The sequence below is a fragment of the Anabas testudineus genome, chromosome 18 (genome assembly GCF_900324465.2).
Source record: "Anabas testudineus chromosome 18, fAnaTes1.2, whole genome shotgun sequence".
Taxonomy (NCBI): Eukaryota; Metazoa; Chordata; class Actinopteri; order Anabantiformes; family Anabantidae; genus Anabas; species Anabas testudineus.
The window spans coordinates 24,446,566-24,469,032 of record NC_046627.1 but is presented as its reverse complement, the minus strand read 5'-3'; the positions used below and the strand labels follow the sequence as shown (position 1 = coordinate 24,469,032).

The 22,467-nt window shown below is 38.0% G+C and overlaps 1 protein-coding gene across 2 annotated transcripts; it reads right to left on the bottom strand.

Moving 5' to 3' along the window:
• Positions 1 to 601: 601 nt before the first annotated feature.
• stk26 (serine/threonine protein kinase 26) lies at positions 602 to 22,351 on the bottom strand. 2 transcript variants are annotated; one of them, XM_026352777.1, is made up of 12 exons: positions 22,092 to 22,351; positions 9,136 to 9,204; positions 8,852 to 9,013; positions 8,534 to 8,590; positions 7,888 to 7,996; positions 6,999 to 7,156; positions 3,701 to 3,886; positions 3,231 to 3,373; positions 2,891 to 2,987; positions 2,641 to 2,703; positions 1,659 to 1,786; positions 602 to 999 (listed from the first exon to the last, which is right to left on the bottom strand). In XM_026352777.1, exons 1-12 carry the CDS (start codon positions 22,110 to 22,112, stop codon positions 984 to 986), a joined length of 1,209 nt encoding a protein of 402 aa, XP_026208562.1. In that variant the 5' UTR covers positions 22,113 to 22,351; the 3' UTR covers positions 602 to 983. The 2 variants fall into 2 exon arrangements, with proteins under 2 accessions (XP_026208562.1, XP_026208561.1); XM_026352776.1 differs by having other exon boundaries at positions 1,650 to 1,786; positions 22,092 to 22,350.
• Positions 22,352 to 22,467: the final 116 nt, after the last annotated feature.

Genomic DNA, 22,467 nt, shown 5'->3' with positions numbered 1-22,467 from the left:
TTCATTTCTCCCATTTCGCTATTTTGACACTGTCATTTCTGTGGTACCAAACAAATAACTACAGCTACTTTCAATTCAAATGGCAGTCCTTTTGAATCTTTTGTTGTTACTTTATCTTAACTTATAATAGTTACATAACCTCTAACCTCAGATAATAGTTAGCAAATAGCTTACTGATTAGCAAGTTACTAGCCACCTAGATAAGCTACAGTTTGGTATTTGGTATTTTCTGTCTGTTCAGCACTGTTTCAGTGAAATAATACATACTTAATAGACTTTATAATTTAAAGTTATGTCAAATGAAAACTAAAATAATGAAATTAAACCCTGAAACTTTACCCTTTGAAAAGTATACATGAACTTTGATAATCTGAGATCAGGGTGCTGTAACTTAAGCATTACTGAAGACAACAACAATGTAATATTGGCAAATAATCTGTCTCAAGTGCTATTCAACAAACATATACATCTACAAAGTCAAGGCAAGTCATGACACAAGAAATACCACTGCTGATGGACAAGAACCTGCATCTACATGTTTTTCTGTGTTTGCAGTTTTAAAAAACATGACACAAAGTGATCTTTTTTTTTTTGAAAATGACTGATTGCATAAAGAATTAAGGCACATAATGGCAATTGTGAAAGATTAGAAAACATTTAGAGCTTTAAGTATTATTTAAGTAGGACAGGTACCTGCAGCTCAAACTGTACTTTCAAAAATTCAATTCAAATATGCAGCTGTCTTTTAAACCTAGTTTGTGGAGAAAAAGGATCTTAACCAGCAGCAGTGAAAATATACATAATATATAGTGTACTGTATATATTACATTAGTAGTGTGTGTGTGCAGGTGTGTGAGATGTGTGTGTACAGAGAGGAGACATTGCACAGCAAATTTCCTCTGTTTCCAATCATCCAGCAGCGTCACCATGTGGAGACACAGTCTCTTCATTGTACGTACTTCCTTTGTCAAGCAATTTGTGCTTCAGTTGGTGGTGAACCTGAGGGAGAGCACATTTGGTAAGCAAATGATGATATTGGTCCCTTAGTGATTTCATTTTTATACCTAAGCCCACTCCTACTCTAGAGCTACAATTTATTATCTGATTAATCAATAAACCAAATATTTAAATAGTTTATTTAACAAGTAATCAATCAAGCAAAAATACCCAAAACTCATTGATCCTGCCATTCAAATGTAAATATTTGTTTACGTTTCCCAGTTTTCTATAGCAGTAAATGCAGAGGTTTAAATATAGACTAATTATTGTCATATTTCACTGACATTTAGACACCTTACAACTCACTAATTATAAAAGAAATTGATTACTCCAGTCTTACAGAATTCATAATACTCCCACCTTGTCTGAGGTTTTCTGTGCGTTTATTATTTGATGCAAAGAAACTAATTTAAGCACTTTGATGAGAACAATATCTTACAAAATAAATAAGTTCCTAAACCTAGATTTTAACAGATTTCCTCTATAGTATGACCCAGCAAGATATTAACTTAACAACTCAAAACAATAACAAAAGAAAAGAAGAAGTAAAACAAATTAGGCAATAATGTGAGAAGTAAGAAAGAAAAAAGGAGAAGAAACAAACAGGAAGGAGCAAAAGATGAGACCAATTTAGGAAATGGTGTACGTACTTCTGGTACCTGGCAATAATATGTGTGACCATCCTGTCCGTGATACCTGGACAGACCTCTTCAGCCAATCTGATGTTGCGTTCCAGCTCCTCAATAGCCAATCGTTGCTCAGAGTGCTCCTTGTGCTGCTGTTTCAGCTGCAAGACAATAAAATGATTCTGACATTAACATCACACACGGAAAGCAAGCAATAGTATAAAAGGAACACAGTGTTTGGCATAGTGCTTAGTGAACAAGAAGGTAATGTTCAAACTATTGTTTTAATGACACTCACATACATATACATAGGTTTTAATAATCGTGTTATGGTAATTTTTAAAAAGCAAAAATATTACATAGTACATTTTACAGTTTTAGGTCAACTATTTCTATTTCTAGAAAATTTTCTATTTCCTATTTCTCCACCAGTATTACATCCTGTCAATACAGGAACAGCATTTAAGTAGATTAGGTTGTGTAGGGAGATTAAGTTAGAAGAAAACATTTTTGTTAAATTAATATAGACATTTTCTTTTGACTTTTCTGGAGGTGCAGCTGCACTGGGGCACCTCAGCATTTCTTACAACAGTGACTATTAAGTATGGGCTACATGCTTGTTGGTACTCGATTTATTTTTTCAGAGCTATATAGAGAAGCACACAGCCATCAGCTCACTGTAACTTCCCATAACACAGGCATGTTTCCCACTACGAATGTCTCTAGGTGACAACCATCATTGCTAAAATATGCCCCATGTCTGTTTGTTGTTAAGTTTTCTTCATTATTTATTCGAGGTGGCCATTACTGAGGCAATTCTAATCTCACCTCTCTCTTTCTCTATCTGGTCTAGTTTTGCTCTGGAGCTTCCTTTTGTTTTGATACACAGTTTTTATTTCATATTAAGAGGGATATTTTCATTCCCCACACTGTTGGTTGTCTTTACACATATCCAGGAACTTAGACACAGGGTGTGCAGTAAACACCCTACAAATCTGCTAACTTGTGAACCAACCTCAGTGAAGACAGGAGAGATGACTGTGGTCAGACTTGCAGATTTACTAAGCTGATCCTGACCCTGTGCAGATGAAGAGATGAATGATGATGATGATGATGATAAAACAAGAGAAAAAACAATGTGAACAAGACATGTGACTTCCACATAATGACAGCAAGTATTTTCTGTTAGCCTTTGTTCACTCATATTAAAGTACATGCATGTCATTGATCTTATTACTTTTGCCACACACACAGATGCTACTGACCGTTCCATTGAGGACCTTCCTGCCCTCGGTCTTCTTCTTACGGACTGTGGTAAAGGACCACTCAGGAGACTCACTGTTCTCCTTATTACTGGATTCACTTTACACACAAAATTAACACAAATACACAAGCATTACTCAATGAGCTTGTGGCCACGTATGTAGTTATATTTAAACACAAAAACAAAAATGTGACAGATTAGATGTTTAGGTTTAGGTAGACACTCTCTACCTTCTCCTTGCTAAAATTTTACTTTACTTTAAAGTAGGAGAATTTTAATGATTACAATCTGAGATCCTCTGAGCCTGAAAACTATGTTTTGCAGTAACAAAAGCAAATTACCCGTCAGAGTCTTCAGAGCTGCTGTCGCTATGCCCCTCCTCCCGCCACCTCCTGTACCTGTCAATCAACTCACTGAGGTAGGACGTCTTCTTACAGTGTTTGACGATGAACTTGTGTTTAAGGAGCTCCTTCGCTGTGGGACGCTGCACACAAAGAACAGAGAGAAAAATATACTCTAAACAATAAACTTCAAAATCTTCATTCCTAGACAGTTTCTCACATGTTTCAGATGTGGAGGAAGAAGAGAAAAAGAGAAATCAGTAAAGACAGAAGAGGAAGAAGAAAGAGGAGATGCTTCACAGTTTTAAGAGATACTCCACAAGAGGGCAGCAAGACGTAACTGCAAACAAAAGAGAGGCTGGATTAAAAAGAATCCGAAGCAGAAGAGGATTAAGCCTGGCAGACAATGTTTAAACTGCATTGTAGTGGTGTAACTTGTCAACAAGGAGCTAGATTTGTGTGCGTCTTACAAAGGTAGGGTCCTTGTTGAGGCAGGCTTCAGTGAACTCTTTGAAACTCTTAGAAAAATCTCCAGTCAGCGTTGGAGGAGGAGATTTGGGAATGTGGAACAGCACTCGCATCGGATGCATGTCCGAATTCGGAGGTTCACCCTTGGCGAGCTCAATGGCGGTGATGCCCAGGGACCAAATGTCAGCCTGGAGACACAAACGCAGTCGAGATTAAACATGTGCTGCAGAAAAAAGATCTGGAATCACTGCACCTGGTAACAGTCAACAGTCAGCAATAAAAAATAGAGACTCAGTGCTCAGTTATGCCATAATGTCTTTACAGTGTCCGTTGAGTCAGGAGTCATGTCAGTCTCACAACAGGGAAACACTCATTCTCAGGTTGCTGTAATTTGAGACAATTATCAAGCCGGTTAACTGCAGTGAATTCAAACTGACCACTGCTGCTGTCGAGGAAAAAAAAAAACAGACTAAACCACAAACCTTTTACCGGTGACTTTAAAAAGCTGCCCAAGAGGCTGAATAGCTTTGTTTTCCTACAACAAAATTTTACCTGACTACAAATCAAGCTACATGGTTTTTAGTGTAACTAAATTACAGTCAGTAGTTCCTCAGTGTTTAAGGATATATAGATATCTCCATGTATGTATGATTATTTTATTTTAGTGCGACTTTGTGACAGCCTGGTAGGTTTGTTTGCTTGTTTCGCTGTTTGGAATAGAGTTTACACAGCATGCAAACATAGTCAGGTGGTTTGGATCAGAGAAGTGAGGCAGACTTTCTGTTTGCTCGACGGCTGTCACACCCACTAACCATATGTCAGCTTGGACAAGAACACTCACACACATACGCCAAATACAGGTGCACACAGTTTGAATGTCACCTCTTCTCAACTTGCTCCAACGACCATGTGTTAGTCCAGGTAAGAAGAAGACATGATCTCTCCCTCCTTATCACACACCCCCACACACACACACTCTGGTCATTGCAGAGCTGTTCAGGCACTCACATTACAACAGGTTGCTTGGTCACTGTTTAACTGTTAACTTCGTGACCTCCATTATCGTTACCCACCAACCATATGGCAGCACATAGCAGAAGTGTGCATACACTGCAACACACATCACTTTTTGTCTTGCAACCAAAAAGAGCGCTTTGATTCCATGGCAATACTTACGTAAGAGGATTCATACCTTTCTTACGCCTTTCTGTTCTTATTCCTTTGCTTAGTTTAGTTCCAATATGGCTTTGGTTTGTGTTACAGTTAAAGACACACTGCTTAATTATCTCCCCAATAGAGTTGCAAGGATCCCTGGACTGCAAGGACTACTGATCATAACATTAACCTATAGTATTTTCAAGCATTGTGAGTCTTTTGAGATGTGATGATAAAAATCTGAAATAGCAGCTCCTCCTCCCTTGTCATAAATATACTGCTTCTTAAATCCCCAGACATCACTGTTATATTTGGTGTATTTAACCCAGCTCCGAGTCGTTTTAAGCCTAATTATTTGACTAAAGTTATTGTCACAGTATGGTTTGGTCAGTTACCGTTATATCAAAATGTTTGTTTGAGTCCACAAGGTCGCCATTTTAATGGTACAAATGACACATGAAGATTTCTCAGTACAGGAAGTCTGATGTTAAATCAGGCATCAGAAACATACAGACGCACACGCAGACAGTCTCACTAAAGCACAGTGTCTTTTTGTGAGCTTGTTCTAACTAATCAAGTTACATCATTCATTAGTTGTCATCTCAGTGGTGTCTGCAAACCGTCTTTGGTATTTGTCTTTCTTCCATTTATACTGTAGAAGACGACTACGAATACGACTTTCACCAATTTGAAAATAAGAAACGGACTACGCTAATCCACATCTATTTAATATGCTCTATACCTTTATGACTGTGCCATTATTGTTAACAATAGGAAAACTAAGAAAAGTAGTACGATAATAATAAGACACGACTTGAATGCTTGGTAATTTTTGCCTTTGGATTTTCAGAATTAGTCTCATTCTTCTTCCAGGTCCATGCATTTTATGTTGCTGTTCTGCCTCCAGAGAATCATTCATCAATTCATGAGCATTTCTGTCGTGTTTGATCTCTGACACCATGACCACACACGCGCACGCACACACGCGCACGCACACACGCGCACGCACACACGCGCACGCACACACGCGCACGCACACACGCGCACGCACACACACACCTTTGTCAGACATGTACTGAAACAAAGAAAGCAGTTCAGTAAACGTCACCTTATTGTGTAATCTCATAAAGACACTTGTTTACTTTGGTATTGGGTATCACATCCAGCTATTGAACCCTGCCCTTTACTCGTGCATGTATTTGTGTGTGTGTGTGTGTGTGTGTGTGTGTGTGTGTACTTGACTGTAGCAGCTGCAGCTGACTGTAACAGTTTGACTTGTGTACATATATTATTGAAGTTGTCTAGGTTAAATAGAAAAAAGCGGACATGTTTAGGGTTAAGATTAGAGGTCAGAGACAGAGCAAAATCACCAGAATCTATTCCTGTGTACATACACCAAAACAATCGGTGTGTTTCCATTACATGCAAATAATGTAAATCTAAGATGACTCTGAAAGTCATGCAAATGACCTCAAAGCCAAACACAATAAATCCATGTGGCTGAGTAGTTGCTACGGCGATATGTAAAAATAGCACCCAGCTTTTGACATTGAGTACTTAAAATACTACAGAGCAGCTTCACCGTCCACAGCATAAACAAGAAATGAAACCTTGACGTCAGGCACAAATTTACTTTAACAACCATATAAATGACAAAACGAGGTCTGTGCTCCTGTGTGGGTGTGAGAAACTGTAAAGTGAAATACATTAAGTGGCCTAGTACTAGGTCGACTAATACAATTTAAAGTAGTTTTTATAAGTAGTCACAATTTGGGTGTGTACACTATTGTGGTCATTTACATTTAATAAGGTTGTAAATCTTAGCACACCATAGTCTGCTTCAATAATGTAAAACATTCCCAACAACAAAATTATGGCCAGTGAAACTGCTGAGTGGATTGTAACTTGACTGGGGAGCAAAAAGGTCTGTTTGACTGTCCGTCAAACCCAACTTGTGAATAATGTATAAGATTTCTTTTTCTTCACACGTTTTGCTATTGGCTCAAATCACAAATTTGCCTCAAAGGCATGACTGAGATGAACAGGACAACTTTATATCATATATATCAGCCCAGAGACTCGTGTACGCGACTGTGTTTATTGAGGGCCTGAATGACTGCATTAATAAATAAATTTGTATCTGACCTTGGAGTCATAGGCAGACTGCTGGATGACTTCTGGAGCCATCCAGAATGGCGTTCCCACAAAGGTCTCCCTCTTGATCTGTGTGTCCGTCAGCTGACCTGCCACTCCGAAATCCGCCAGCTTCACCTGACCATGCTCCGACAGCAGGACGTTTGCAGCTATAGAGTAGTATTATCAAACATAATTAATTTTATCTACCTAAATACACATGATGTCCAATGTACTAGCTGTTTGGACAATGGTGATGTCCCAATAATATAGATAAAACATACAATATATGAAACTGATGAGAAAAAATACACACTTCCAATCTACACAAATCAGGTTTTGAAAACAAGCTTAGTTTTCAGCTATTCAGAGGCAGTGGCACTTTTTCTATTGTATAAATCTTTTAAATCTTTGACTTTTAAGGAACATGCTTAAATACTTATGAAAGAAGTCGCACTGGAGTTATCATCTTACAAGTCAAACTTGAGTCTCCATATTAAAGCTGAGTTAGAACCCAGCACCACTGGAAAAGCTACACATACTGTTGATATTGTGCGTGAATATACAGAAAATCAATAGTAATGCTTTCAGCCTATTCATTCTTGTTTTGTGGGTCAGATGTACGGTATACCTGAATTTTGTCAACTTGCAGGAGCCAAAGCCAGAAATGACACACATCCTGACCTTAATTGTAAGGTTTGAGTTATCTAATTTATAACAAGAGGCTGATGAGTGTAGGATCCAAGGATTTGTTACTTCTTTGTTAAATCCCCCAGTTTCTGGTGTGTATAATACTAAATCACCAGAGTACTATTTTCTACAAAGCAGTTAGCAGCTAGTCAAGGCCTCGAGCTGATCTTTACAATGAGGGCAGCAATAATGTGTTTAATCCCATCTTTACCCTTGATGTCTCTGTGGATCTTCTTCTCAGAGTGCAGGTAGTCGAGCCCCTTTAGGATCTCCTTGAGCATTGTGGCAATCTGAGACTCGTCAAACGGACCCGCCCGCAGCTGTGCGTATACACAGAAAAACAAGAGATGACACAGACATAAAACACTCACTGCTATGGTGAAGGCCCTACGTAGGTACTCAAACACACCCTATTCACTTGCATTCATGACAGAACATCACACACAAACACACCTAAGGATTAGATGTACTGTGGTATATTGTATATTTTATTTTAATTTTTTGTAAAGTTGAACACGGATAAAATAAAAACCCACCAAACATCACAGACTAGTAGATTAGATAGGTATACCCAGCTAACTAAATTGAGGGGATTATTGTCCAGAAGGTGGCACTACAACAGCCGTCTTTTAGAAAAAGAAAAAAAAAACCTTTACAGGGAGGATCATTTGAGATTTAACTCTATAAAGGCCACATGCACGAATTCAAAAGGTATAAAAACAGCACTTTTTCACTTGTTGAGGAAATTGCACAGCTCTAGTTGCTTTATTCAAGACTTAAATTGAAGGCATCTTATTTTCTCAGCACAGAGAGACGAAGTAAAGTCAGGTTATAATCTGTTTAACCCTAACACTCACTAAGTCGAGCGCTGAACCCCCACCAAGGTATTCCATGATGATCCATAGTTTACTGCCCTGAAAGAGATAGAAGATAGGAAATGCAAATGAGCTTATGGATGACCTGTTTCCAGGAACACCTGCATTAACAGCTGTTCTGGGAACATACTAATTACGCAATGACTTTTACAAATGTCAGGACCACATCACGCCATTATCTCACAGTCCACTTTCATCTATATGTTTGGCCTTGTTTTTTGCCATAAAACAATCCAGAGCAATTTCTATCCTTGTGACACAGATCAGCTGGAGAGAATGAAAACATGGAGGCTGTCTCACCTTCAGGTAGGAGCCGTAGTACTTGGTAATGTAGGGACTGTCACACTGACTGAGAACTGTGATCTCCTGCTGGATGTCCTCAATCTCATCCTCCGCTTCCTCTAGATCAATGGTCTTTATGGCAACAACACTCTGACTGCGATTATCGATCCCTTTAAACACCTGGAGGAATTAGAAGAGAGACAGAGAAAGAAGGAAAAGGTGTAAAGACTATTAAAGCAGAAATGACACATACAGTTTTGCACATACAGTAATAAATGGCTTCAGCACACACAGACACACACCTCTCCAAAAGATCCCTTTCCAATCCGATCCAATTTGGTGAATAACTCCTCTGGATCAAGCTGAGTACTCTGAGGAGAAAAAGACAAGAGAAGGTCACACAATATCATGATTCTTAAAAAAATATTTCTATTAACTTCTGTTAATGTAAGAAAAAAAGGTTTACTACTTAAATTACACAAGTGCGAGTTCCATATTCCCTATTTTTTGTTCACATGCATACATACATGTACACACACATACACACAACTTTGCAACATGACTGCAATGTTGTCACCACAGAGCTACAGACAAGCCATAAAACTCAAAAGGAAACAAGCATGACAGTTAAAGATAACAGGAACTGAACACACGCAGCTGCCTGACCACACACACACACACACACACACACACACACACACACACACACACACACACACACACACACACACACACACACACACACACACACACACACACACACACACACACACACACACACACACACACACACACACACTTATCTCTGACGGCTTTCCACTGACTTACATTTCCTAAACTGTACGCTCTTTGTTACTGCTGCGGTTGTAAAACTCAAAGGCAGCTCTTTTACAGGAATAAACATCATCAAGAGTTCATAAATGTCCTTTTTTTCCCCCCACTTGTGCTTTTAAATAAATGCCATATGATATCACATTTAAACAGGCTTTTCTAAAATATGCATTACATTGAGATCAAAAAGTGACTACTGGGGTTTAAACACAGATTTTTATGTTTAGTTTTTGCCCTGAGTGTGACGCCAGAAAAAGGCCACAAGATCATTAAATCAAAGCGTTCTTTCCCTCTTTCTTTTAGCAAAGCAGAGCTCAACAAATACTTGATATTTAATGTGGAAATGAACATTTTTGTCTCATTGTTGTATTAGAGGAAAAATGTAAAAGTCAGAGTCACTGAAATCCTCAGGAGCATTAATGCTCAGGAGACCATAACTACTGCAAATTTCATAACTAGCATTGAGTTAAGTTAAACTACCATGTCATGGACCAACTCCAAAGCCTAGTCTGGTTCCATTTAGCTGACCACTGTACGTCTTTTAAACACATATTGTTCCTTTAAACACATATTGAAACTTCCTGGCTTGTGTTACAGATCGGCCGGACAAAACCACAACACCCCTGCCACCTAGCCTAAAGTAATCATCATCATCATCATCTGACAGGTAGGACACTACTAGGAATAGTTAAAAAAAAAAAAAAAATCAACATTTCTGTTTCCGATTTAAGGATTGCTACTCCAGTAACACTTATTGACATTTACAGCACTGGAGATCTTGTCCAAGCGTGTTGCCTTTTTTTGCAGCAACATAGCAGTTTGTGTTTCAGTTTTGAGAGGCATATGCGGGGTCTGTGGACTGGCTCCAACTGTAACTGTCGAGGTTTGTGTGAAGTGTAAATAATGTGGTGGAATGGTTCAATTAACAAATCTGACTCGTTCAGTTTGCTAGTGTCAGCTCGGAGCATGTACTGTGTGGTTCATCTCAAATAGGTTGAGGCCTGCACAGAAAAATAATATCTAAAGTAACAGTGGGGGGAAAAGCATCGCTGTAATAACCCAGTTGGCACAGATTGTGTCTGAGTGCAGGTGTCATGAACAGACACCATAAGGAATTGTCAAAGAATCGTCATATAGATCTGTTATTGCTTTTTGTATAACACACACACACACACACACACACACACACACACACACTATAATAAATGCAGCAAAGTAAGTCTGTTCCCTGTCAGTATGTACTATGGAGAGTTTGTGTTTATAATTCTGCCATCGTGGCCTTAACAAGCAGTTGCTATGCAAGTCAGGAGTCAAGATGTAAACACACACAATGTGTTCTTAAATTCCCAAGAGTTGTTTGAGAGGTTAATAAACACACCCACAGAAGCGTATGATATTCCTATGATGCTGGTTGAGTTTCCTCTCTGAACTAAAAAAAGGAACAGTCACAACACAGTACCCACAACGCTGCCACACCCTGTCAGTAAATACAGTGGTTACCGTCTAATGATACTTTTAGCTTGGTGTAGAAAGACCAAGAGAAAATGGATTAGAACAAGTACAGATGAGAGACAGAGCACACAGAAGAACAGAGAGATAAAATACACAATAACATGGGAATTACCATGTAACTCAATACTATACAAAAGCCTGTTTGGTCTTTACAATGATGGTCCTAAACACAATGTATGAAAGTGTCACGTGTAACTTAAGGAAAAATTATAATACATGTATAAAATTAAACATATAGAAGGAAGGTGCTTATGATTTCGTAAAGCTTTATAGAAATCTATATTGAAAATGGGGAGGGGAATGTGTTTATTAAACATGCCTGGTGCAGTCTAAATTTGGCTAAATACTTAAAGGTAAAAATAACATCATAGTGTAATAGCCTTCTTTGCGTGTCATCCAGAGAAAACGTAGCCACATGCGTCATGATTCCGCTCGAGCCAATAAGGAAGTGCAAAAACCATTTGTTTGATATTAGTAATGATGCAATAATATAAAAGCCAACAATGGGGATTCCCCAGGGTGTGAGCGACTGAGAACTCACTCTTACTTTCTCTACTTGCATTTATTTTAAAGTAAAAAAATAATTTTTTGATTGACAGCTCTTTAATTAGATTTTGTGTGCAGGTTTTTGCCAGTACTGTACATAACGAAACAGAAACACTGTGGTAAGCTCTCTGCGGCCTTACCTAACATTAACGTTCAATAATAATTTGTTTTTTCTCATGTAAGACTGCAGTTGTCCATTTTCAGTTGGAAAAAAAAAAAAAAAAAAAAGAAGCCGGACTTCTTGCTATCTAAATACAAAGAGTCTAAATAATAGCCAAATTATGATTTAAGATGAGGAACCATCTATATGCAGGTTCCTGTCCTGCCAAAGAAGTGAATCTAATGCAGATTTCTACAGAAAACCCAATTATTTAAACCTAAAAAAAACAAAACAAAAAGTGAAGGTGAAGTTGACTCACTTCTCCTGAGTGTTAACTAAACACCTAACAGGACTGCTGCTGGAAAATATGACTACAAAACTGGGGGGTTTAAAAGAGACTGCTGTGTAGAGGCAAAACACACTGATTTTCTAGCCATTTGACAGTTTTTATCTGATAAGAATGTCCAAAATTTACTTGTTCCAGCTTCTCAAATGTAGATATGAATGCAACGTCATTTTTATAAATACAAAAAAAAAAGAAAAAAGCCATTAACTGATTGTGCCATGCCACTTTTCACTATCTTCTGACTTTATAAACACAGGTAATTGCATAATATTATTCCCTAAAAATTATGACTTTTGAGAAAATTCGGACACTCAAGCAAATGTTATCAATGTAGACTACAACTCATCATTGTTACTGCAAAACAGCAAGAATACTTAAAATATCTCCACTGAGTAAGTTATTATAACAAAGATACATGTCTGAATACGGCCATGATAATTTCTGATAAGTGTTTTCACATTTACAGTATTGATAAATAGTTGAAACAACTCCAATCTTAATTTGTGCCAATATCAACCTTTATTTTACTTCAAATAGGAACATTTTTGCAGATTTTGTCCTCAGGTCTGTGAAAATATTGAGGCCATGATATAATTTTCCTATTGAAATGACACTTTTTACTGGCTAAAATGTGTTGAAATAAAAACATTAAAACAGATACAAAAAAAAAAAAAAAAAAAAAAAAAACAGAAATAATCAAGCTTCACAGACTGAACTTGCAGAGAGGGATCATATAAACCTGAGAAGCTACACTTTGACCTCTGTCTCAGCATGGTGAAAGAACAACAGCTGAAAGTCAGATTAAAGTTAAACATTCAAAGTTGGCTTAATCATTACTGACTATATGGGCTGTTCTGTTACAATAAATTCTGTAGCCATCTCTACCCTTAAGACGACAGAGATACAAAAACATCTTGCCAAAATGCCATGTTTCACAGTTCAGGAAAAAAATCTTCCAGTTAATGTTTCACGTGAGGGTAAATAATCTTCACATGGCTGTCAGACAGACAGACTGAGAACCTTTTAATTTAACTTATCAGTTAGGTGCATTCAAGGAGAATTACACAAATGTAAACAAACGTACCTACCAGACTGAAAGAGCTGTTTCATGTTAACGTTTAACCAAAGACACAATGTCAAGAGCTGTGTTTAGATTATATTGCTCATGCCGATAAATACTGTATTGTAAACAACACAGCTTTATGTTACCTTCAAAGAAGTACAGTGAAAATTATTAAGAGACAGGAAAGAACACGCTTAAACATTCTTGTTGTGTGCGTCTTTACTGTCCACCCATTAACTTGAACAAACTCTGAGATTGTTAACCAGCTAGCAGGATCACTAGACAGAAAACACAATCTGTGGTACAAGAGTAAAACCCTTTCTCTAAGCAAAACAAGAGAATAACACACTCTTAAAAGAACATAAGGTGACTCTGACCCTGATGTTTGGCCAACAAAATCTAAACAGTTCATTGAGTCCAAGTTGATATTTTAGCCAAATTTGAAGAAATTCTTTCCAAGCATTCCTTAAATATCACGTTCACAAGAACATAACGTGTCCTATCGCCTGTGTAGAGGCATAAAAACAAGAGTAAGAGTACATTCATACTAGTGGCTCTTTGAGTTGGTACATAAATACTATTGTTAGCATGCCAGCATGCTAATGTTGAGTAGGCCTAGATATGTACACACACATAGATGCTGCATGACCTGCTCCTGTCCATTGAAGGCAGAAGGCAGGGATTCATCAACAATAACATATTGATAACTTGCTGAATTTACAGACCATTTTCCAGCAGTTTGCTTTGTGAGAAATTCAGATCTGCAATTGTTACAGCCCTCCTGATGATCCCTAAATACAAAAAAACTTGTTTCAGCATCCGAAATATCAATATTTTCCAGACTGAACTTTCCAGGTAGCTGTCAAATTGAAATGTTTCATATGTAAACAACCACATCAGTCTGTTTTTATATTGCTACACAAAATATTGTGCAGTTCCCAACAGAAAGAACAGCAGACAACTAAATTAAACTCTTTCTATATCATTCAGAGCACATATTAAGTAAAGTGGCTTTTCTTTTTCTTTTTTTGATTTGAAGACCACCCAGGAGAAAGTAGCAAAACACATCACATCTAGACAGTTCATATACAAAATCACTCTCCATACAATAATAATTTTCTGTCATCCTAAATGTAGGTGGTGTCAAAGGGTGATAATCAGCAGATACTTTAGCCAGCCTAGAAGGTGAGAGTAGAACCAAAACAAAACCTCATACAAAAACCAAAAACAAAAAACATATCTCTAAAACTTGCTAAAACTAAGAGAATGACTTGTGAACTGTACGTGCTCCACCACAGACCTTGTGATCCTTCCAGGATGAAGAAGTTATATAGAGATCATTATATAAATAAATAAAAAAAACTTGTCAGACTCAACACAGCTGCTCCTAGCTACTGTGGCAAACAAAACCTCAGCTGAGAGCAAAAAACCCAATAATGATCATTTAAATCACACGAGACAGACTTACAGCAATAAAGATTAGATATTCTATTTATAATAACTTATAATAACACAAATATCTCTCATTTGTAAAACTTTTCCTAGAAAAATGGCTACTGGGGGGACCAACATCTTGATACTTGACATGACTAGATGGTATAGATGCTAAGATACAAACATCCATGGACTAATGTCATGCTTGTGATTTGGTTTTGATGTTGTGGTGGGCACCAGGCAGACTGGACACTGACTGGTGGCCACACAGCCCCACGCGCAGCAAGCTGTGATGCTCTAGGTGTTGTGACCCAATCTACCAACCAGCGTTAATGTTGTCTGATTAGTCTCTTGCCTGACAGCATATTTTATGTCACAGTTTAAAAAGGAGACAGATGATTTAAGTATGACAGACGAACAATAAGTGACAGCTGTGGATTAGGTGGTGATACGGGAAAAACAGGTGGTAAGAAGTAGCTTCAGGTCAAAGCTATATTGATGGAAAGAGGAAAGACAGAGAGAGGCTGAGCTGGGTTTTAAAGATCACTAAACTCTGTCTGGCATGTCCAATGCACAAATATTCAGCTGTCCAGGAAAACTTGGACAAGGTCGTGGAAACTCTGCATGTGAGTAAGTATGTGAGGTGGGGGAGGGTGTACACATTTTACTAACAAGTAGTGTCCAAATATTCAAACAAAAAACCCTGTGTATATTACAGGTTAAAGGTCACAGCTGCTGGAGGAGGAAGTACATACAGTAGCAAGAAAAAGTATGTGAAACTCTTAGAATTTCATTGGTTTCTGCATCGATTTAAGGTTTTTATGGTTGTTCACAATAAAAATATGAAAGATCTGAAGTTTTTTTTTACTACTCTTTTAATACTCTTAACTTAGATGAAGCTCAGATGACAAAGCTAATGCAGAAAACCATGAAATTCCAAAAGGTTCACAGAGTTCTTGCCACAGTACACAGTACTCTCAAAAATGACCTCTAGACAAACGCATCATGTGAAAATCTGACCACTCTACGACATTTCCTGTTTCTATAAGCTCAACTCAAAAACATCACATTAGCTCTTGAGTCATCCTTTATAAGATATCACAAACGTCACACTATAAATGTGAGGTACAATAGATCTGGGGGATGTTTGCCATCCACTTTCAAGCACTGGACTAGGAAAATATGAAGATACAATGACTCACCCACCATAATCAAAAACTACAAGCAGTGGACTGGAAGCTGCTGATAATTTCTCACCCAGAAGTACTCACGTAATGTGCGACTTCTAGGTTTCAGTTGGGTGGAGACTGTAAATATGTCACAACGGGATGCCTGCCTGTGAGAAGTGAAGCACTGAAAAGGTGCCATCATTAAAATTACAGAGTGTAGGAGGAGGAGGACACTCCCTGGTGTTTGATCAGGTCCATCTCAGTGGACATGCCTGCAGATTGCTACTCGCAATGTCTACCATGGTTGAGAGACCCAATGTTTGTACTGTACCTAAGAATCAGGCTGATTTGTTACAGAAAGATTCAAAACAAGAGTGTGGGAAAGTTATTCTGAAACTAAAAAATTGATTCCCTGCAGCAAAAACACAGGAAGTCCTCTCTTCTCTGTTTTCATTTATCAAGAGACTTCAGAGGTCATGCAGAGAATATCAGCTCTGAAGCCTACTGGGATTCAGCGTCAGGCTCACAAAGCACTTGTGCTTTGAGAAGTTTGTAATGCTTTTAGCTTGCTGTACTTAATGTCTCTGTTTCTGGTCTACACCAATATGAGACTTTGCCCTTATTAAGCATTTAGACAGTATTTATTTTAAATATATTAAATAATACCTTAACACTATAAGATATTGAAGCCATTTCTAAGGTTTGAAAGTGGCTCATAGATGCATATTTAGAACCTTCTCAGCTAAAATAAATGTGATCAAATGCAGATCATTTATTTAGTGTACTCCGTTTCTGTACGTCTCAGCCTCCTAGTGCATAACTGTCTACCCATCCATTTTCTGCCAGCTAAGCCTTACCAGATCACATTGGCAGAACACTGACTACACAGCAAGGTAGTCCAGATGTCCCTCTACCCAGCAGCTTTTTCCAGCTCCACCAGTTGGATGTGCCAAATGTAAGGCATTTAAGAAGCCTCCTCATGGGGTACAGGAGATCTACTCAAAGCTCCTTCAAGATGACCAAACTGATGCACACACCCTTCAGAAGAACCTAATTTTGGTCACTTGTATTCATTTTTTCAGCTGTTACCCAGAGCTCATGACCATAAGTGAGGGTTGCAATGTTGATTGAGTGGTAAACTGAGAGCTTTGCCTTCTGGCTCAGCTTCCTCTTCACCACAGTGGTCCTATCAGCGTCCACATTGCTGTTGATGCACCAAAATTGTCAGTCTCCCTGAGGCGTCTAAGTGCATGTAAATTAGAATATGTGAATCTAAACAAAATAAGACAATTAACAAATTACAAATGAGTCAGTCAATCAATCTGTTGATTGTTTTAACAATCAAATCATTTGTCATGTATCTAGAAAGTATACAGAAATGAAAAGGTTCTCCTATAATTTGACAGAACCCAAAAGTCCACTGGAGCTGCAACAATTATTCAATCTTATTGACAAACCTGTTGCCATTAAATTAACAGCCAAATATTTTGATAAACAATTTATCCTCTGAGTCATTTCTCAAGCAAAAATACTGTCAGTACTGGCTCAATGCTTTCTTTGTCAAATATAACAGTAAAATAAATATCCTTGAGATTTGGACCTTGAATAAAACAAGGAATCTGAATTGTTTGGCTATGAGAATATATATAATGGACATTTTCTAATATAATCAATTCTCCAGTATGACAGAACAAGCAAAAATTTGAAAAATGTGTTTTTTATATAACTGACCATGTGGAATTACTGTAAGGGTTTCCTATAAATGACCAGTACTGTATCGTCGTCATTCAGTTAAACAATAAAAGTGTAATCAAAATGCATCATATCAGCTGAGTCATCAGGTTTAATCAAGGGACAACTCCTAACAGCAGATTTCTCAGAGTCACACCACCCATCATCAAAACAAGTGGCCATATTATTTATAGGAAACATTGGTATCTGGTTCTTAGCTACGAGGAACAGCATGATCTTTAAAGAGTTTTTGCATTTTGTGGTGTTGTAATTTAAAAGAATTAAACTAAGAATTTTTAAATTATCTATATAGCTTTGTAAAATAGTTCAGTCCTAACAAGACCGGCATAGAAATCTATTCAATAGTAGGACCTTTCAACTTTTGTCATCAGCACAGGATTTATACTGGAAAAATTGGTACACAAAAGTTAAAGGGAACCCCAAAGGTTTTTCTCTGTAAGTTAATGTTAAGCCAATAAAAAGATTTCTCAAAATTAATGGATTTAGCCATATTTAAAAACAACATCAGAAGATCAGATGTATCCCTATCCCTAAGTAGTCTTGTATTCCCATGTGTTTTTTCTTCCCCCATACAGGTTATATGTTCTGATGCTGGCATGCAGGGTGGCTCAACTCCACTAGAGTTGGCTGCCAGTTAGAGCTGATACAAAAGGTGTGTCCAAGGTAGCAAATGTTGCAGGTAGACAATACGTGTACTGTTCATAACAGAGTGTATAAACACGCAATAGAACAACTTATCATGGAGCTCTGTAACAATCCTGTAGTTTCTAAATAATGTTAGGCTCTTTCTTTCATTATGCAACATTTCTTCGGAAAAGGATGTGGAAACAGTCTTTTCGATGCAACAACAGTAGATATTTCACAACAGCACAGTGCTGTCTATTGATTAGATTCAGGACAAACTGAGTCATTTTGGTGGTTCATAGGTCCAAAGTACATGTTTAACTGTGACGTCTCTTAACTTCACTTTAATACAACTATTAAATTCAGCTAAATTGCTTAACCTGTGGAAACTTGTCAGGTTGAAATAGGAGGATGAAGTAATTGCGCTGCAACTCTTCACATGTACATACACTTGTCATTGCAAATTACTGTTGTTATCATTCAATCTGCCGAATCCTCAAAGTAAAATTGCAAAAAACAAATACTTTGAACGTAGCATCATCTACAGTACATAATATCATCAAAAGATTCAGAGAATCTAGCAAAATCTCTGTGCATAACGGACAAGACCAAAATTCAGTGCTGGATGCCCATGATCATCAGGGCCTTAGATGGCACTGCATTGAAAAGACACATGATTTTGTGATAAACATCCCTGCATAGGCTTCCACCTAGATGATGACTTTTTCAGACAAGGCCTTGCATATTTCAGCAGGAGACAGCTAAACCACGTACTGCATCTATAGCAGCAGCAGCAGCATGACTTCGTAGTAGAAGTGTCCAGGTGCTGAACTGGCTTGATTTTTAAAACATGTTGCGATGATCATTGAAAAAAGAAAGAAAGAAAAAAGGTACATTATCGGATTAGTGGTATTTTAAAGAAAACACGGATTATCACCTTTTAAGGTGATACAGCAAACTTGCGGACAAACGGTTGCTTATTTACATATGCAGCAAGCAAATACAAAGAAAGTTGAAATCAAGTCCATTATTTGCTCACCTTTTTGTTTTAACCTTCTGACAAACAAAGCACCACTTTAGCCCCTTAATGCCCTTCTCCCTTTACCTACCAGTTGCTAACTTTGTTTATCTGATGTTTGGTGTTGATCAGGTAGTAGGGTTTTAAATCTAAACATCTAAACATGTTTGGATGGAAACTAATGCTGCTGAATCAGCAATTACAGCTGTGAGACTAAACCAAAGTGATAATTGTATATGAGTGTGCCTCTGTTAACAGCTCTCATTTCAGTGAGTTAGATACTGGAAGACACCATCTCAGACAAGTGTGGAGTGGGGAAAGAAAGTGAATTGGTATCTTCCAGCTTCTGACTGACTGAACACACCTGATCCAGGTAATCAGCAGTGGGTAGGGCAGGGTATAGCTGGAAAACAAGCAGGGCTTGTCAGTCATCTGGTTGTTTGTTAATGAATATTGATTCATTTATAGCTTTAAGTTAACTAAAGCCAAAGTGGCTCACATATTTAGACTAATATGCTAATTTAATTATCTACTTATAAAAATAAAAATTTATTTTTATAAGGGAATGTTTCTATTTTCAGATATCAGCATACATGTTGGGCTTTTTGTGGGGCTCTGGACTGTTTAAACAAAAAGGTTTCAATGCATTACTTTCAGTTATATTTTGGACAGATTTTCACAGCTGTATAAACAAAGTGATTAATCTAAACAAATTAGCAGCAGAGGAATAAATAATCATTAGTTGCAGCCCTCATCAAAACTAATTTATTTTGTGTCAAGTTCTTTCAGCCTTGCATAACACATCTGCCTATGTATCATCGGTCCTTTTGGCAGGTACAAGATATTTCTGTCAGTCTGTGTGCTGCCGCAGCAGGTGTCAGGTGTACGTTTGTCTAAATGGCCCGTGACACTTACGCCCCACCTACTAGCTGACAGCCACACAGCCTGTCCCACAGGTATACACCCTGAGAGGCAGCCAAACAAAGTCACCTTACACACCTTGTTGAGTGCAAGTCTATCTACTGATTTACCTTCAATAAACCAAATCCTAGAAGTGTAATACTACAAAGCATTTTAATAGATACTACATGCACTGGCCGCTTCATTGGGTACACTTTTACCATCTCATCCAAGTCAATCCAATACTAATATCTTGGCCACTATTTACATAAATAAGGGATGAAAACATTACAAACACCTCTTATTTAATGCACTTCAGTACAACTACACCACGCACCACAGCCTCAAAAATAAACCCACAGCATAGTTAAAGTGGTGTGTCAGTGTAAATCTGTCGTTAAACCTGGATAAAGTGCAGAATATGCTACAGTTACACAACAAGAGATCCGAATGAAAGACATTAAGCAATGCAGAGTCACTGTTAAGCAACAAATACACATTGATTCTTTTATCTTAATGTTGGGAAATGTACCTCTCTTCTAGCTTCTTTATGATGCGAGTCATCTTTTTACTATTTGAGCGTAAAACTTCAACATTCAAACTGATGTAGCTGTGGTGTTCACAGTTTATGTTACAACCTGCAGTTGGCTTTAATTTGAAATTACAACTGGTCTTTTTATGCTGGTTGTGGAAGCCCTGAGGAAGTCATTTAGAGCCTTTAGTCCATCTTACCCGTTTCTGTTTGATTATATTATATAAGAATAAAGGTAAAATGGCAAAAACTGTCATTCTGTGTCAGCTATATTGAAGACCTGGTCGGTTAAACCTAGTGTGCCAGACTAAATAAAGGCACTGGGAAAAAAAAATCTTTACTCCTAAAGAAGTGACATCAGTTTTTATCAAGATCACCTTAAGGTTCGTGGAGGTACTGTAAGTGTGACACAGCTTCTTCTAGGCCTCTTTGTCGACTAGAAATGACAGTTACTGTAAGGTGGCATACTTATGACACTACACAGGGTAATACTAGTTTTGTTGTTTACTGTAAATGCCAAAATTATAGACATATTATAGGGACATCTTAACAGATATAAACAGCCACAGTAAACACGGCTGATAATGTCAACATGACTACATACGACAACTGAAGTGTGGATACACACTTGTAAAGTCAATGTATGAAAATGATGTGGCGATATGCTGTTTACATTCCATAAAACCAATAAATACTCAATATAGGGTATGAAAGTGCAATTATAAGTCCTTATTAGAATATCATAGGTACATCCACATAGATATGAACATCTTAAGCCCCCTATAAACTACATATGGGGAACAACAGTAACATCACAAGTCACTACAGGGATGTTATAGGGACATCCAAACACAACAAGATGACTACAAAGTTTGAAGAAGATTAAAATCATAGGTCGTGCGATTCAAACACCATAGGATTAGTGCTGACTCAGTATGGAGGTGTACGTCACCTCTGGGTGTATTATCAAGAGCTCACCGTCACAGTCTGCGTCACTACATCTATATTATTTGGATATTCTAACAGATATAAACACCATAAGAGGGATAAACCTGATTTGGGAAGTCCAATGTGTCACCAAAAGTCGCTATGAGAGAGAGACGGTTCAGTACAACCTCATGAAGATGACTTTTAGTCTTTAGTTCCTACATTAGCTCAACTTTTCTTCGCCCACCGGAGACGGTTCGTTTATAAAAGTGCTGCTGGAGGCTTCAACACAACAAAACACAGCAAAACACAACAAAACACAACAAACACAAACCAAACCAGCCGCTAATAACTTTCAAACGTGTAGGGCACGACCTGTACCTGCGCAGCGTCCCCTCCACTGTCGAGAAACGGCTTTAGTTTCCTTGTAAAGACGAGCAAAGGACGGAAATAAAATAATAATAATAAAAAAAAAAGCCCCTTGAAATCCACCTTTCCACTCACCTGCATACCAGGGACGTCCATGGCTCCTCGCTGCTCTGAACGCCCTTTTCCTCCTCCGGCTGCTCCGACTCTTCTTCGGCTCCTCTGTTCTCAGGCTCCAAGTCGGAGTTTCACTCGCAAAACTAGTCCCCGAAACAGAGTTCAACTCAGAGAGTAATATATCCGATAGTGTGTTTTCAGACACACACACACACACACATATATATATATATATATAAACACACACTGACTCACACACACGTCCTGAAACTCTCCAGCTACAGAAGGTGTCGAGCAGACGAGCTGGTTCCTGCCTACTTCAGGGGAGGAGCGACGGCTGCAGCCTCACCGCGACGTGTGCTGCCACCCTGTGTTTTCTACTGTCACCGTACCGATC